The following is an 18,034-nucleotide window of genomic DNA, read 5'->3' as shown; positions in this document are numbered from 1 at the left end:
ATACAATGCAAAAACACTTCATAAGTTTTTTAAATGAACATCTCATTTAATGCTCACAATGGGTCATTGAGTTGGGTGCTGTTATCATCATTTTCTATAGACAAGGGAAGTGAAGCTTTGAGGCATCCACTCGTACTTAAGGCAGAATTCAAATACAGGCCTTGACTTCAAGGGGGAGCTATGAATGACTACATAAACAGAGTGAGTGAGCTGATAAAATAAATATGCTTAGCATGGCGACTGCTATATAATCGAGGTTCAACAGAAGTTTTGACGCAATTAACTAATGTTTATCAGCAGTTAAACTCTTTGGGGGCAGGCACTGAGATTCACTTATTTTTGTAGCCTCATATTCTAGTACAGCATGCAATGTGCTCTGTGAATACTTGTTAAGTGAAGAATGAACAGAGTCCACTTGGAATCATCACTACAGAGAAGAGCTGACTGAAGCCACTTGCAGGTGGTCAAAGCAAAAACATATCTAGACCACCCGCTGACATCTCCTTTGCCCTTCGTATTCCCTATTATTGGCAAGGCCTCACAAGCCTGTTATTCTATAACAATATAGAATATAAAGAGTTTGTGTTGTATTTTTGTCCTTAACAAATAGTGTTGATCAAGAAATAACCTCCTTCCCAAATGGTGCTGAAGACACATAAAGAAAACTAAGGACTGCCCTCTCTTCTTAACCAACAAGTCAAAACAAGAAGCTGCAAAGCCTTGGAAAAACTGTTAGGTACTTGGTTTGGTGATAAAGGTTATGAAATTAATTTCTAATCATATATATCTTTAAATTTCTAACTCAATGTCTATTAATAAAATGAAAATTTATTGATATTTAAATTAATTCTAAAATAAAATTTAAAGCTAATTAAAATTCCTATCCAAAGGATACAAAAATACAGATTCAAAGGGGCACATGCACCCTGATGTTTACAGCAGTATTATCAACAATAGCCACACTATGGAAGCAGCCCAAATGTCCACTGACTGATGAATGGATAAAGAACATGTGGTGTGTGTGTACACACACACACATAACACACACACAATGGAACATTACTCAGCCATCAAAAAGAATGAAAACTTGCCATTTGCAATGACATGTATGGAGCTAGTTTATTATGCTAAGCAAAATAGGTCAGTCAGAGAAAGACAAATACCATATGATTTCACTCTAGGTGAAATTCAGGAAACTAAAGAGATGAACACAGCGAAACGTCAAAAAAGAGAGGGAAGCAAACCATAAGAGACTTTTAAAGACAGAGAACAAACTGAGGGCTGCTGGAGGGGTGGTGGGTGGGGGGATGGGTTAAATGGGTAATGGGCATTAAGGAGGACACTTGTGATGACCACTGGGTGTTATATGTAAGTAATGAATCACTGAATTCTACTTTTGAAGCCAATATTACACTATATGTTAAGTAACTAGAATTTAAATAAAAATTGGAAGCAAAAATAAAATAAAATTAAAAAAATAAAATAAAATTCCTAACTCAGTATTAATAAATAAAAACAATGATTTCCTTATAATATTTTGGTTTAGGATACTGCCCTTTAGAAAAGTTCATTCTTATACATAGCATTTATGATACTACTTAATTTTAGTAAGTTTACTAAAATCCCTATTTTTAAAATGTGAAAGCCTGAATTCGAAAAAGCTTCATATCTTGCTCAAGGTTACACAATGGATAAATAGCAGAACCACGTAGGGGACATTTCCAGGCTCCTGAAAAATGTGGCCTTGAAACACTGACATCTGAATAAGACAAGAGAAAAGACAAGCTCCAGCACAATTCAAATATTCAGATATAAGTGGCATTATGTAGTCACGTATGGCTGAATAGCTTTTGTAATTTTTAACCATTTTTTTCCTCAAGGACAAATTTTCTTGAGATTGTACCTATTTTTAAATTAAAAGAAGAAAGAGACAGAAAGAAAGAAGAGAGAATTCAATTACAATTGTGGCTACTTAACATAATTAATAATTTTATGCAAATCAAATATTTCTAGAAAACTACTACCATAATGTTTAACGAAACATAGTTATTGGGATAAGAGATTGGGGTAAAATCTCGAATGCATTTAAACCAGTGGAAATGAGCGTGAACACGTGTGAGCTTGAACTCTCCCCAGCTGCTCTGCGGCTGTTGTTAAAGCTAATAAAGGCCTCAGCGCCACAAGGGCCTGATTGTGACACACGCAAAGGACCGTCCCTCTGGAACCATCAGTGTTGGTGAGGGAGGGCAGGTCTCGGAAAGAGGAAATCACGAGCAATAATTACCTAGGCATGTAAAGGACTCTCTCGGCCACCACAAAACCCACCCTGAAGAAGAGATTGCTGGCTGGAATGAACGGGAAAACCAGGAACAACAAGCCCACTAACACTTCCTTGTGCTCCAGTCTCTGAAACACACAATAGTGAAGGACAAATTAATTTTTAAAAAATGTCACTGCAGTCGGCATTTAACCATCTCTTTCATTCTCAGGTTCTCATTGACGGAATGAATAGATCAGACCAACGTAAACCCTTTGATCAGTGAGCTGAATTCATCAGAGAAAGCCCTCAGGCTGACACCTCTGGCGAGTCCCACGTCTGCCACCCAGAAACCTCTGATAATTGTGCAGGATCAGGGACCATTACTCCTTGTTCTGGGCCGGCCCTACAGCCACCCTGTTTCTTGGTCCTGGTCCCTTTCAGAATCTCTGTCCCCCCAGGCAACTGGCTTCCAGAGAGCAAAGCAGCTTGATAGGACCAAGCTCACTAAGGCTTCGTGGAACATTATTGTCCTCTCTGAAATAGAATGCATTCAAAAGAAAAAAACAAGAAAACAAACAACAAAAACCCCACAACCAACCTACACACAAAGCTCACCAGGAGCTTAGCATAAAGCCTGGCATAAAGGAAATTAAATGCAAATGGTAAAATTCAGGGAACCAATGAAAGAGATCATTAAAGCTGAGAAATTTTTAGTGCAAATTAAGCCAGTATTTGTTCCATGAAATTTTTTGGCACCAAAAGTCATTAAAATAATTCATTAAATTGACAAAAACACCTTTCTCTAATATTATATATTTATTGTAGATATTACTTTGTCAAGATTTCTCTGTCACTTCTAATTAACAGAAAAAAATATTTATTACTAATTTGTTATAATGGACACTCTAAAAACTAGTTTGTGTTTCCATTACTGTCTATGATATGAACACATCTGAAGACAGGCCTATTTAAAACCTCAACATATGGATGACGTGATTTTTTCCCCTTAAAAAAGTTTAGGAAAATCAAATAGAACTGCATATTACAGTTAAAGATATTTCTCACAAACATTTAAAAGCGTATTACTTTTAATAACTGTAAACAACTAAATAAAAGAGTTTTAAAAATATAAACAAACTTCCTAAAACGAACTACTAATGCTTTAAGTGGACAAAGTAAAAGATTTTTAACATCCTGAGAAATTTGTCACCTGGATTTTATTAAGATCTTTGTTTTGCTGACTATAACATATAGAGTAATAAAATTTCAGAGAGCAATTCCATATGAATAGATGGGATTTGGACAATTTTCCTTAAATAATTAATGGTTCTGTAAGTTATGACTTCATTTTTTTCCCTAAAGGAACCATACTCTTTAGAATTAAAAGATGGAAGGAAAAAAAAGCTTTCATAACAAGCCTTCAATTGAAATGGATGCAATAGGATGATGTTATATTTCTCTGACCCACTAAAATTGAGGGCGAAAAAAAACAGGTGAGAAAAGTAGCAAGTTCATTATATTTAAAAGCTGCAATATATTTTGAGATTATACTTTGAATTTACAAAGTACATTTCATCTCAAGAACTTAAAGTTTACATAATTAAAAAAAAATAAACACCTTCATAAGAATCCTGTGAACCAAGAGCAAGGATTCAATGCTAGAATTGAAAATGAATCCCAGAGAATGAGTGTCTTGTCCAGTGTTCCTCATGGACTCTCAGTCTATTACTGGGTATGGGGTTAGTATTCTATTTTTGTAGATGCACTTTTATTTTTTAGCTATAGTTGAATACTTCTTTTAAGCCTATCAAAAGTTGAAATGCCTTTTACAAAAGAATTCACATATTATCCCATAGACCTTACTAAAGGGAATTTAATATGCTCTGTTTATTAATCATATAGAATTAAGAAAAAAAGAGTATAAACAGAATTCCAACCAGGCCTTTATCCATGTCCCTGAATAGTGTTTCATCCAGTGAGCCACCTCTCTGGCCCTCATCAATGTTATGAGAGAACGGTCCCCAGTGGGGATCTGAAGGAGGCATCGCTTCCATACCCCCAATCTCACAGTCTTGCCTGAGCAAAGGCTGCCTTCCTCACTCTGGTGGGCATATGTTTCTCTCCTTCACTCAGCAGAATCCCCTGGGTTGGGAGGAGGCAGGTGTCAGGGGACCTGCAGACACCCTACTCCATGCCTGCCCCCTTCTCCCTCACCCAACCCTGTAGGGGGCAGGACCCCCATGAAGCTCACCACTGCTGGGGACAAGGAGATGAGGGCAGGAGTCAAGGAGCCCCATGCCTCCTCCAGAAGACTGACGTGCAAACTGAGAATTCACAACACCATGTCTTTCTTGTTCTTCCACCAGGTTCTTCAGGCTCCAAGAGCATCTTTATCTCCTTCATGGCCATCATCCCACTTGTAATTACACACTTATCTGTGTGTTTATGGTCTTTATAAAATGGCTGTCTTCCCCAGGAGACTATATAAGCCATGAGGGCAGGGAACTGGTTGGCTGGGTTCCCTGGTGCATGATCTGTGCTTATTAGCTCAGTGCCTGGCACTTAATGGATGCTCAGAAATATTTGTTGAGGGCACGTGGGTGGCTCAGTGCTTGAGCGTCTGCCTTTGGCTCAGGTCATGATCCTGGGGTCCTGGGATCGAGTCCCACACTGGGTTCCCCACAGGGAACCTAGCCTGCTTCTCCTTCTGCCTATGTGTCTGCCTCTCTCTCTGTGTCTCTCACAAATAAATAAATAAAATCTTAAAAAAAGAGAGAGAGAAATATTTGTTGAATAGGTAAGTGAATAAATGTACCAGGCAAGAGAGAAAACTGGATGCAAGAAGGGGAGAAGTTAAGGAGGACATCCTGGTGGAGGTGATGATTTGAGTCTGAAAAAAATGAATGGATGCTTAGGAGGCAAATTTGGTTGTGGTTGGGATGGGAAGGCAGGTCACCCACAGAGGGGCTGGTCCTACAATGAGCTTTTCTTCCAATTTAACTGAAGACAGTGGCACAGCACCGAAACTCAATGAAGTTTTATTATTTTATTTTGTCTTGAGAAAAATAATATTCAAGACAAATTCTTTATTCTCCAATTAACTTGATGATCACGCCCTTTGCCTTCCCTCCTCCCCATTCAGTCAAGGGAGAGAAAGTATTCAGAAATGTATTTCCTTAAACGTCAAGTCAATCAACAAAGCAGAAAGTTGTAAAGCTAGGGAAAAATGTCATGGACATGGCTAAATTTCCTAGAATGAGAGAGTGGGAGGGAATCCAGTTTTGCATCTTGTGGGTCACAGACAGAACTGACTAAATACCTCAAAGCTTATTTCGGCCTAATAGAATCTCAAACAAAATATGAACGAGGGGAAAGAAAAAATTTGTGACACTTTCCAAAGTACACAGAGTGCATTCAATTTCTAGGAATAGAGGCAAATGGAAATTTACTTATTCAAATTACAGTAGGAGGTGAAAAAAACATGAGAATTAATATGGCTATTAATAATATGCATTTTTGTAATATGCTAATACAATAATATGGCTATTAATAATATGCATTTTTTGTCTGATTAACCATACAACTTCAGAGAGATTGATTTATTTCTTTGCGTTTTAATTTGATGACCAGTCAGACAAAAGAAAGGTATTGATACCTATTATGTCTGTAGGAAAAACGTGTGATAGATTCAGTATGACAGATGTTAGGTTTGATTCTTTTCTGGCTTGGGATGATGTAGAGAAGCATGCCCCTGAGTTGCAAGGAGATGAAGACCTCTTAACACCTCTCTTAGGTGCCAGAGAGTTGTTGGGCCGCTGTCTCCACAGTCACATATCTGACCAAGCAGCTAAGGGAAGAGCAGTGATTTTCTCAGGATTGTAAGTGACCTCAGAGGGACTGTCACGCCAGAACCCAACTCTAGCCTGGCAGCTTCTGGTTTATTTCTTCTGCTTCTCACTCTCAGTTCACTTTCAAAGCGTAGGTCATAGATAAGGGGATAAGGGGACACACACACACACTGTGGCCAGCACAGTGTGGGTGAATGTTAGGGAGAAGAGGACCCCTCCCTGCCCGATTCAAAATAGACAACATCCACTGCTAACTGTTCCCTTCCAGAGAGGCAGAGAAGGCCTCATTATAGTAATTTTTTTAAAGATTTAAAAAAAAAATTTTTTTTAAGATTTTTTATTTATTTATCCATAGAGATGCAGAGAGAGAGAGAGAGAGAGAGGCAGAGACACAGGCAGAGGGAGGAGCAGGCTCCATGCAGAGCCTGATGTGGGACTCGATCCAGGGTCTCCAGATCATGCCCTGGGCTGCAGGTGGCGCTAAACCGCTGTGCCACGGGGCTGCCTGATTTTTAAAATTTTTAAGTTATTTCTATGCCCAACATGGGACTCGAACTTATGACCCTGAGATCAAGATTCACATGCTCTACCAACTGAGCCAGCCAGGTGCCCCCTCATCATAGTAATTATTATCATCATATTTTATCATATTTTCTCCCACCTCCAGTTTTCAGGAAAATGGTACAGTGTATTTAGGGTGCGAGCAGGTTCTCACAGTTCTACGGATAGCACAGTTATATTTCAGTCCTAAAGATTTATTTGGCAGCACTGGGCTCTCGCTGTCTGCATCTAATTTATCAATCTACAGGGAAGCTGATGACAGTCAAGTTCTCCTCTTCAGCCCCAGGAGTAAGGCATTTGCCAGGCTGACAACTGGCATGGCTGCCAATACTTATTATGCTTTCCTTTTCCTTTCTGTTTATGGATCTACTTCTCCCATTAGACTATGAGTTCCTTGATGGCCAGTCACCATTACATTTAAATTTGTCACCTAGATACCTGGAATACACATAATTGGCATTCAACTAGTATATGCTGCACTAGTAAAGATCAGTGATGAAAGCTCCATAAATATCACTAGGGTTCTCCAGCACACCCATAGCCTTTTTCAGGGACTTCCCATTAAGGAAATCCTTTACTTTGGTAGCCGTCTGAACACAGTATTTGCAACATGAACTTGGGGTGGAAATTCCTCAGTGTTCGAGCATCCAAGAACACCTTATAAGGGGCTGGCACTTCTGACCAACAATACTGAGGTATTTTAATCAAGATATATATGCACACCTCCTGTGCCACACTGATTCCATTCACTGCTGCTTATTACTACTCCGTCTTGCCTGGTCATATATTTGGTTTGATGTCATGAACAGTGATATCTTTTACTTTGTTGACATTCAATTTTAATTTTTAAAATATTACAGTGTCTAATATTACTATTATTGTCATTTTGAAAATTCTTTTTAATTGGAGACAGGTTATTTAATCAATTTTAATCCCTTGTGAATGAGTAATACTACCTCATCTCTTGTGAGGGGCTCGTTCTGAATTCCAGTCTCTGAGCTGGGCAGTGAGTTAGGCTCATTCTCTGGCTAAGTGACTCGATCTGCAACCCTGCGGCAGCCAATCAAAATCTGTGCAAGTTTAAATAATGATTTAACCTTACAACACAACTCTTTGGAGATATTACTACCCCTGTTGTAAACTGTTCTATGTCTTAGACCTTTGAGTCCTTCATTAGTAACTATAAACCATAATCAGCACAAATGCCAGGGAGTTATTGTGATATTTCTGTGAGAAGCATTTCTCAAGGTTGCACACAACCTCTGATCTCCTTCCTGCAAAACTGGGGAACCTGGGCTCTCCTTGTGCTGCTTTTATACATCTTAAGAATTCTTTTGTGGCCCAACTCCTGCTGTCCACGGGAAATGCATCAGTGAGTCTCCACTTGAGCATATCAGAGGCTTACATTTATTTAAAACAACTTTCAATCTACAAAAGCCCTTAGATACTATCAAGGATGGTGATAATACAGACTGCATCAAATGAGTGGAGAAATGGCCCCAAAATACTAAGTCAGGAGACATGAAGGATGCTTTCAAGACCAGGATGGGAAGCACCAAGTGAAGAGGACAGAGAGAACTCGGCTGTCTGGGGCAAGGGGGATGCACTGTTTGAGCTCTGCACAACCTCATGATTCCTCCCCCTGAGCTGCCCCTTTCCTACATGATCTTCACTGTTGTCTGTGTCTGCCTTGGCATTTTACAGCCCCTCCCTTCTCCACCTCTGTCTGGCAGTGGCTCGGTTCGCATATCCGCAGGCATAGCTCCTGTCTGGTGTTCCTGTCCATGGTCACAGCTCTCATCCCTGTGCCTCCCCGTGACAGTCCCATCCTTTACTTTTATGAGCCATCTGCCAGGTGTCACTTTACATGTTGCCGCCACGAACCCTGACCATATCACTGCAAACAGACCCTTCATAAACTCTTCAATCACCCCATTGGAGTCTGTTGTGTGTTTCCTGCCAGACCCTGACTGACAGGTCAGCCCAGAGTGGAAGGGTACAGGGATGGAAACAGAGCTGTGGATGGATGCCAAAGCAGCATCAGAATTCTGGTTTTTGTGAGCTGACAGGAGCCAGCTCCAGCCCACTCTAGTCTTGGTCCCATCCTTACACTGTTATATTTCCATTAGGTTTCAGCCTGTGGCCTTTTTAAGGCCATTGAGGTTATAGAAAATTTTAAGTGCGGTATAAAAACAAACCCCAACCCAAGAAGCTTTTTATCTGGCAAATGAGAATGAGACTCATCTCTCAATAGTTGAAGGGGAAGTTCTGAATTTTTACTGCCATTGTGGGTATCCAAGAGACCACCTGCTATGCCTCAGACAAGATCTAGAGTCTATTCTCTGTAAGAGCAATGAAGGAGGCAAGACAAACCCTGGGCCAGTCCTCAAGGAAGAGAAAAGAAAAACTAAAGCTGATTCTCAGAGCCTCAGTCACAGTAGCCAAATTCCTTGGTGATTATTCATATTCAACTGGGACCCTGAGCTGGGCCAGATGGCCACAATACCACACCGCAAGAGGTCTACGGACAGTCCTCCCACAACATGAACACACTTCACATCTCACAAGGAGGCATGGAAAGGTACCACTTGCAGGGTTCTCCTCCCATAGAAATGGATGGGATAAGCTAAGCTGGGTAGGATAGAAAATGGCCTGGGTTCAGGAACTCCACAGCATGGCTGCCAACCCACACTCTCCTTGGCACGACCCTTGGGTATCATTTCCTCACTTCCATGTGCTCTAGAATTTACTCATGAATGTACAAGGAAAAAAGATTTTTAAAGGGGAAATGAATGAAGAAATTATACCCCCTAAAAAGACAAAAGTAGATTTGTACACTCTGTGTCTTCTCTGAGCCAATTTAAACACAGCTTTTCCACCCATGCCAAGCTTTTCTTCACCGAGAAGCACTGCCAGATGCGCTCATGAACAGAGAGCCGAAGGCAGATTAAAATCAGAGCATTCAGAAACTGGCATTTTCCATTTCTGGTCTTTGGTTTGGAACTTCGTTTTCTGCCATCATTTTTTGTTTGATTTGTTTTTAATCAACAGACTGAGTCTTCTTGCCAACATGAATTCCTGAGATTGAAATTCCTTATCTCACAAGAGCACACAAGTACGTTTCAGAGGTAAATCAGGTGGAGGAGTGAAGCTCTCAGATTACTCTAATTGGGGATAAGCTAATTCATAACGTTATTTAGATGTGTATGTTACATTCTGCATACGTGTGTTTTAAATGTTTAAAGAAAAATAAAAGCAAAAACCTTTTAAAAGATGCTGATTGGTAAATATCAATCTAGCGCAAAAAACACCATTCGCGTAGTAAATCAAGCATTAGTAAGGAGTTAAAAGGGAATTAATTGGAAAATGTTGTTTAAGAAACCTTTCCCTGATTAGAATGAAACTACAGGAATTTTTGGAGATAGGGGAGAAGTCACAGAAGTGAACTTTCTTCATATCTAACTGTGGTTCTAAACAGAAACAGAAAAGGCTCTAGAAAGCTATGTATTTTTTAAAAAGTGAGGAAGACAAGAGAGATGGAAGGTCACATCTGAGAAATTATGGTATGTGTGCTACATACATGAGAGACATGGGGAGGGGCTGATAAAAGCCACTTGGTAAGTTATAAGTGGTAGAGGATGTAAGGAAAACAAGTATCTCTCGAGTACAAACCATATGTCAAACCTTTGGCTGAATTTTCCCACTGAAACTTCATGATAATATTATAACATAGGTAATTATTTCCAGTTGTACAGATAAGAAAATGAAGTACAAAGGGCTTAACACACAGATCTAAGTTGATAGTTGATACAACTAGTGAGAAGCAAAGGTTTCAAACTGAGGTCTAGTTCACCCCAAAGCCTGTCCTCTTCCAACAGTCCATGTGGCTTTGGAATCCGTGTGTGTGTGTGTGTGTGTGTGTGTGTGTGTGTGTGTATACATGCACACATGCGCATGCACACCATACACTGGGGGATTTCAGCCCTTCCCTACCTTCTGGTTTTGCAGCAGAAATATACTGAGCGCAGATGAGACCCAGCAATTTGGAGTTGACAAGTAAGACACTGCTGAGGTAGTCTAGAAAACTGCACCCTGAGGCCCATGACAGAAGGTACCACTGATTCACTTTGCCACATCAATACAGATGCAAGTGTTCTACAGTCTACAGGAATGCAATATGTGGCACAGAATATGTGTTCTTTGTCAAGTCTTCAATTGGAATGGTTTCAGGTGGTCCATCTCTTCATTCTGACAGCCAGCCTCTGGAAGAATGGACATATACTTGCCTACCAGCCACAACACAATAAGACGTAAAATATTGACTAATCTTAGTTCCTGAATTATAGTTAAGAAGTCTCAAGGGGGGAGTAATGATTATTTTTGACATAAGAAATCAAATAATATGATGAAGCTGCCCTTGTTAGTAAGGAAAATAAGAGGACATTCATATTCTAATGACCACAGAAGCACAATGAATAAACTAAGTGAGCAGCTAACTGGGACAAAGGCCTTCTAATTTTTAAATCTACACATGCTCTGTAACTTGTTCTGGCTCTAACCTTCCATTTTTAATATGCGACTGTTTATCTAAGAACTGTTTATGCATAAACCTTGCAGGAATGGAACAACATGACAACGATTTACTATTTATACCATATTTATTATATATATGTAATATGTATATCTAATATGTATATATATATTAGAACATACCTGTTATTTATATACTGTATCTGAATATATAAAATAACAACAATAAAAAATAGAGAGAGTATTCACTCAGGAAGGTGGATTTAGAAAATTAACAGTGGTGTGTGTTTGCAAGTGTTGAGATCAACGTTCACTGAAGAGGAAGGGGGAGGGGGAGAGGAATCAGGATCCCCATCAGACACCTCTGGCTTCAGATGATGGGCCCTGTCCAGAGGAGGGTCAATGGTGCCCTAGATAAGATACCTATGAGAAGCAAGGAGAGAAATGTCAACAGGAGCTCAGTCTTGTGCCTGGAGCCTGTCCCAACAAAGTGGGGAAGACAGTCTGCTGCCTAGAGGCATTGGTATCACATCATGCCCACCATGTCCAGCTCTCCCTGGCAAAATGGAGAAGACACAGGTAATGCCCCAGAATCCTGAATCAAGAACTGTAACTCAATTAGGTGACTCAATATGCGAGGGAGGCAGGAGCAATTAACCAAGTTTTCCCCTCTGTGAAGATTCAATTAGGGACCAGGATGAATTTAGCCATGGAAGTCAAGTCATGAGGGAATTTAGCTTTGATGAATTCACCTGTTTAAATTTACTTTGATGAATTCATTTGTTTGAGCAAACAGAAGCAGAGGATAAATTAGATGCGTTTTCATAAATTGTTTAGTTCCTATGAGAGTATACATGCTGGGCAGAATTAGTTTCTACCTATAGTTATTGTTCAAATGTTTCTGTTAAGGAGAAGTTCCTCTGCCAAAATCTTCCAAAGCAAGATGGCATAGACTTATTTTTTTGTCTGGAAAAAGACAAGGTGCTTTACTTTTTCACATAGTGAGTCATACTCACTAAAAAGTATGATTCATCTACTTGGGATTGTCACAGAGGAGACAGTACCTTCCCTCTGTAATCTAAAATAAATAAGAAGAAACCACAAAAATCCCACACAATTTCACACAATAAAGACCCACACATTTTAGAGCAGCATTTCTTAAAGAAAATAATTCACCATGCTTTATCAAACAAATCTCATAGAAATGTTTGGCTTACTTCAGGTTTATGAAATATAAAGTAATAAGAAATTTAGAAAGCTCTCTTAACAGGTAAAAACAACAAAAAAGTGATATTTACTTGTACAACTGAGCTCCTAGGGGAACTACTGTTAATAAGTGGATTTGAATCCTGGTATCCATCAATGTACTCATCCAAAATCAAAATATCTTCTGTAATCAAAATATGCTGCATCTCATTGCATAAGACCCAAATCCTGCTTCTGAAACATTTTGGTGATAAAAGCCAATGGATCATTTTGCTTCATGAGAAGTCACTGAAAAGCTTTTTCCAAATAACCATCATGATTAAAAAATAATGCTCTTCCCTCATCTTTAACTGGGCAAACAACAGCCTGCCTGCCACAGTTTAAAAGGACAAATTTAATAGACTCACAAATGCAACAAAGGACAGAAACAAAGGCTCTGTTTAAAATAGTATTAAATACAGATGGACCCTGACTTAGGGTGCTTCCACTTATACTTTTTGACTTTATGATGGTACGAAAGTGATAGGCATTCAGTAGAAACTGTACTTTGAATTTTGAATCTGGATCTTTTCCTGGGCTAGCGATACATGGTACTGCCCCCTCTGTGACACTGGGCAATGAGCCACAGCTCCTGGTCAGCTATGAATGGAGGGAACTGGTCCACTGACAACCATTCTGTACCCATACAACTGTCCTATCTTTCACTTTCAGTACAGTACTCAATATGTTTCAGAGGATATTCAACACTTCATTATAAAACAGACTTTGTATTTGCAATGACTAGAAGGGTATTATGCTAAGTGAAATAAATAAGTCAATCAGAGAAAGACAAATATCATATGATTTCACTCATGTGGAATTTAAGAAACACAGGATCATAAGGGATGTGAGGGAAAATTAAAACAGGACAAAAAACAAGACAAAATCATAGAGGGAGACAAATCATAAGAGACTCTTAATCATAGGAAACAAACTGACGGTTGTTGGATGGCAGGGAGGTGGGGGGATGGAGTAGCTGGGTGATGGGCATTAAGGAGGGAATGTGATGAAATGAGCACTGGGTATTATTTAAGACTGATGAATCACTGAACTCTACCTCTGAAACTATTAATACACTCTAAGTTAATTGAACTTAAATAAAAAATAAGTTTAAAAAATATTTTTGAAAAGCTTCTAGGTGCTTCTTAAACATAATTAAGGTAGGAAACCACTAGAATAAACAAAAATACCATGTTAAAAAATTTAAAAATAAAGTGTGTTTCTTGTAGGCAGCAAAAACAAACAAACAAACAAATAAATAAAACAAGCTTTGTGTTAGGTGATTTTACCCATCCGTAGGCTCCTGTAGACATTCTGTGCATACGTAAGGTAGGTGAGCCTAAGCTATGATATTCAGTAGGTTAGGTGTAGTAAATGCATTTTTTAACCTATGTTTTCAATTTGTTACAGGTTTATCTGGATGCAACCCCATCGGAAGATTTGTACCTATAATTCCAAGTTGAGAACTTCAAACCCCTATTCCGTTTTTTTCATTAGGATTGCTTTCTACTGATAGCAACAACGGAAATCTCCAAAGTATATATAAGAGAGAAGCAGTTCAATATATCTATATGAGGCTTGACAAAAAAAAATAAAAGAACTTAGCCACAGAATCACTAATTAGGAGTCATTTATTTGCCCTTGGGAAATTCTTACAAGGTAAGAGAATAAATGTTTTAGGAAAACAAAGAGTCAAAGTTTTCCTCCAATAAGCCCTGGCATTGAATTATTCCCAAGAGAAAACACTGTCATGGTGAGGACCTAAATCTGTAATAGGCAAAAAACTAGAGTTCACTGCCAAAGTCACCCAAATCAAAAGAAATTGTGGTACACAGTAATGGAGAGAATTTTCAAGGCAATGCCAGAGAGGCTGACATTAATAAATGTTCTTCCTAATTAATCACTTTTTAATACCAAATGCCAGAGTCCTGAGTCACAAACTGACTAAGCCAATTTGGCCATTTAAAGTTGCCAGGTCCTTTTGTAAATACTGGTGGCTTCTGACAATTAGACCCAGACGGGATACAAAAATGAAAGCAAGTTTTAGAGAAAATTCTGCCAAAAGTGCAACCACTTATTAGCAAACAGGCACACACTGGCTTATCATGGAGCTCAAGGAAGTCCTTTGTCCACCAGCTTTCCCGCAAGAACCACCCATGAAAGGAATTATTTTCTGAGGCAAGAACTATTCACTTTCTACTCAGGGAAGACAGAGTACTCTGTCAAGTGGCTTCTTGTAAATCAACACCTATGCAGATAAAGATAGAATTTTTAACTTTCTCCAGATATAAAAAAAACTATATGTGGAGAGATATAGGTGGTGTCACTAAGGTCTTACCTTTAACACCGCCACTTAACATACCAGTGGGTCGAAGTGGATACTTGCTTCCCCAAACTGTGACATTTTATAGACAGTCCTGTAGCATCTCTCATTTCTCACCATTGTGAGCAGTCATTGTATCAAATGCTCACGCTGGTTATTTCAAATTAAGGCCTCAAATACAACGAAAACCAAGATTCCATCAATCTTGGCTTTCACTTGCTGTTGGGAGGTTGTCAACTCTAACTCTAAAATAAATGGTTTCAAAGAAATTCCTTTTTAGCTGGTATTGACTGCTAGAGGGATAAATAAACATGAAAATTCTTCCGATGATGCTGTGGTGGTGGTGGTGGCTATTGTTTTTGAAAGTATAAATAAGGCAAAACAAAACAAAAAATGTTTAAAAGCGGCTCCAAAAATGGACTCTCAAAAGTTCACTTCTCCACTCACCCTCAAATATTTAAGTCAATGCTTCCCAGAGCATATCACAAGAACACTGACACATTCTCAAATTCAAATAAATTTGAGAAATGCCATTCACTGTACACCCCATTTGGAAACTCAAAAGGCCGCTTAGAGCACAGTCAAGGCTTTCTGAAATCCTCTAGTAGGGAAATACGTTGAACTTTTTAAAACTTCTGAAATGCAGAATCTTTATTTAGAGTAACCTTACTTAATGACCTGTACAATGCTAGAACATATTTTGAAAAATGATGGTATAAACTGCTCAAGCAGAATGGAGTTAAAAGGAAAAGTTTCCACCTTGGGAGTTTCTCTATAAGCAGTACCAAAAATTATCTCACTGTCTGCAAATAGAAAATTTTCCCTGAATCTCAGCTATAGCCTTTATGCTATAGTCAAAACACATTTTTTGCTTTTCATTCTTGGTGGATGTAGGGTAGCTGATTGCCATTTTCCGTGCAGAAAACCATTATACATTGAAAGAACTTTATCATGTCATGAGGCTGCATAGTGTCGGCTCTAGCCAGGGTAAGTTCTGAAAGCAGGAAGGTTTCTTGGCAGGTCAGAAGCAGGTTTAGATCATACCTTTATTTAGAAGGATAATTCTCTCAGAGGTGGGGGTTGGAAGCAAGCAAAACCAAGTTCTTCAGGCAGCTACTGGGTTTTATCCTATCATTACTCTCCACATTCAGGATATTGTTTGGAACCAGTGAATGGCCAGTAAGTTAAATGTTTAATATTCTATCTTATTGCCTATGCTAGGCTTTTCCTCTCTGAAGGCACCATTCTGCATCTATACATTCCCTATAAATTTATTCTGCTTGTCTCTAAATACTTTGTTAACTTTTAAGACTTGTTTCTATTTCTTTATTTTTTATTTAAAGATTTTATTTATTTTAGAGACAGAGGGAGCACCCATGAGCAGGGGGAAGAGCAGAGGGAGAGAGACATGCAGACTCTGTGTGGAGCCCAATGCAGGGCTCAAACCCAGGGCCCCAAGATCATGATCTGAGCCAAAACCAAGAGTCGGACACACAACCAACTGAGCCACCTAAGTGCCCCAAGACCATTTTCCATTTCTATCTCACAGCTATATATGTATATGCTAACTGTGACTGATGTTACTCATATCCTGACCTCCTCCTATGAGATACACAGAAAGTATAGGAGGGTACTATTGGACACTTCTCCCAAATCATTTGCCTTGTCCAGTATTCTTGAAAATTTTCCCATCCTCAGCAATGGTGCTTTTAGTAAAAAGCACCACGTCCACTGATTACTCATTCATTCAACAAATGCATACTGCTATTACCTCTTTATAGTCTCTTTGGGCATTATACTTATAAGCAATCACTTAAAGAATTTAGTGGGATGCCTGGGTGGTTCAGTGGTTGAGAGTCTGCCTTTGGCTCAGGGCATGATCCCGGGGTCCAGGGCACCCTGCAGGGAACCTGCTTCTCCCTCTGCTTATGTCTCTGCCTCTTTCTCTGTGTCTCTCATGAATAAATAAGTAAAATCTTAAAAAAAAAATTAGCAAGTAATTGCTTTGCTGTTTTTTGCTTGCTAATTTATTGCTTGCTAATTTTTTTTTAGCAAGTAATATCTCCTTTGTATTTTCCAGGGTCTATTCTAAATTCTTTGGAATACATCAGTTAGCAAAACAGACACAAAGAATCCCTGCCCTTGCAGAGAGGGGGAAAAAAAAAAGAAAGAGCGACTGATAAAGGGTATCTACAAAATATGGTGAGCAAGAAGTGGGTTGCAGTTCAAAACACGGTGGTCAGGGTAGGCCTCATTGAGAAGCTGGGAACTAAGCAAAGACTTGCAGGAGATGAAGGAATCCGTAAGACTCATTTCATAGTCAGCAATGAGAAGGAATGAAGTAACAAGAGAGATAATGACCACACAATGAGCACACAGAATCTTTAGGGCCATTATAAAGGCCATAACCTTTAGGTTATCATTTTTGCTTTGAAAGCAAAAAGAAGCCCCTGGAAGATTTTAAGCACAAGAGGGAAAGGTTAGGTGCTCGCTTACATTTTTAAAGAATGATCTAGTTACTGTGTTGAGAACAGTCTGGACCACTGGCACAGGGTAGAAGCAGGGAGACTAGTTAAGAGCTCTGGCAATAATCCAGGTGAGAGATGGCGGTAGTTTGGACCAGGAGGGCAGCAGTGAAGGTGGAGAGAACTGGTCAAATACCAGATGTACTGTGAAAACATACTTGCTAGTACTTATTGACAGATTGGATATGATATTAAAGATAGAGAGGTGGAGAGGACATGATGAAACCCCACGAACTTTGCCTTGGGCAGCTAGTAGAATGTAGTGAATTCACAAACGTTGTGAGGAACAAAATAAATGGGTATATTCAGCGGTTAGAGTTCGGAATGTTGACTTTGAGACATCCATGTGCAAGTGCGTTTATATAGCAATGCCTTCCTGAACAAGGGTGGGTACCATGTATTTTGTTTCATTTATTGTTTTTTTTTTTTAAATATTATTTATTTATTTTTTTGACACAGAGAGAAAGAGAGCACAAGCAGAGGGAGTAGCAGAGGGAGAGGGAGAAGCAGGCTTGGAGACACTACCCCCTTCCCCATACAAAACCTAGGACCCTGGGATCACGACCCCAACCGAAGGCAGATGCCCTACCAACTGAGCTACCCAGGTGCCCCTGTTTCATTTATTCTTATTAAATTCATTTTGATGTGTGTAATAACATGAATACATAAATATTAAAGCTCCTACCTATTACAGACTTGTTTTCTTTTTTTTCTTTTTCTTTTTTATTAGACTTGTTTTCTA

The 18,034-nt window shown here is 39.2% G+C and overlaps 1 protein-coding gene across 3 annotated transcripts in view; it reads right to left on the bottom strand.

Moving 5' to 3' along the window:
- TMTC1 (transmembrane O-mannosyltransferase targeting cadherins 1) overlaps positions 1 to 18,034 on the bottom strand; it is a 267,311-nt gene that overhangs the window by 91,475 nt on the left and 157,802 nt on the right. For all 3 annotated transcript variants that reach the window (XM_026000063.2, XM_072765653.1, XM_072765654.1), the window contains one exon: positions 2,285 to 2,406. In XM_026000063.2, coding sequence (XP_025855848.2) covers positions 2,285 to 2,406 — 122 coding nt within the window. The remainder of the gene's footprint in view (positions 1 to 2,284; positions 2,407 to 18,034) is intronic.

Source organism: Vulpes vulpes, chromosome 8 (genome assembly GCF_048418805.1).
Source record: "Vulpes vulpes isolate BD-2025 chromosome 8, VulVul3, whole genome shotgun sequence".
NCBI classification, from domain to species: Eukaryota; Metazoa; Chordata; class Mammalia; order Carnivora; family Canidae; genus Vulpes; species Vulpes vulpes.
Note: the sequence above shows the minus strand (reverse complement) of the source record. Positions and strands in the feature narration are given on the sequence as shown.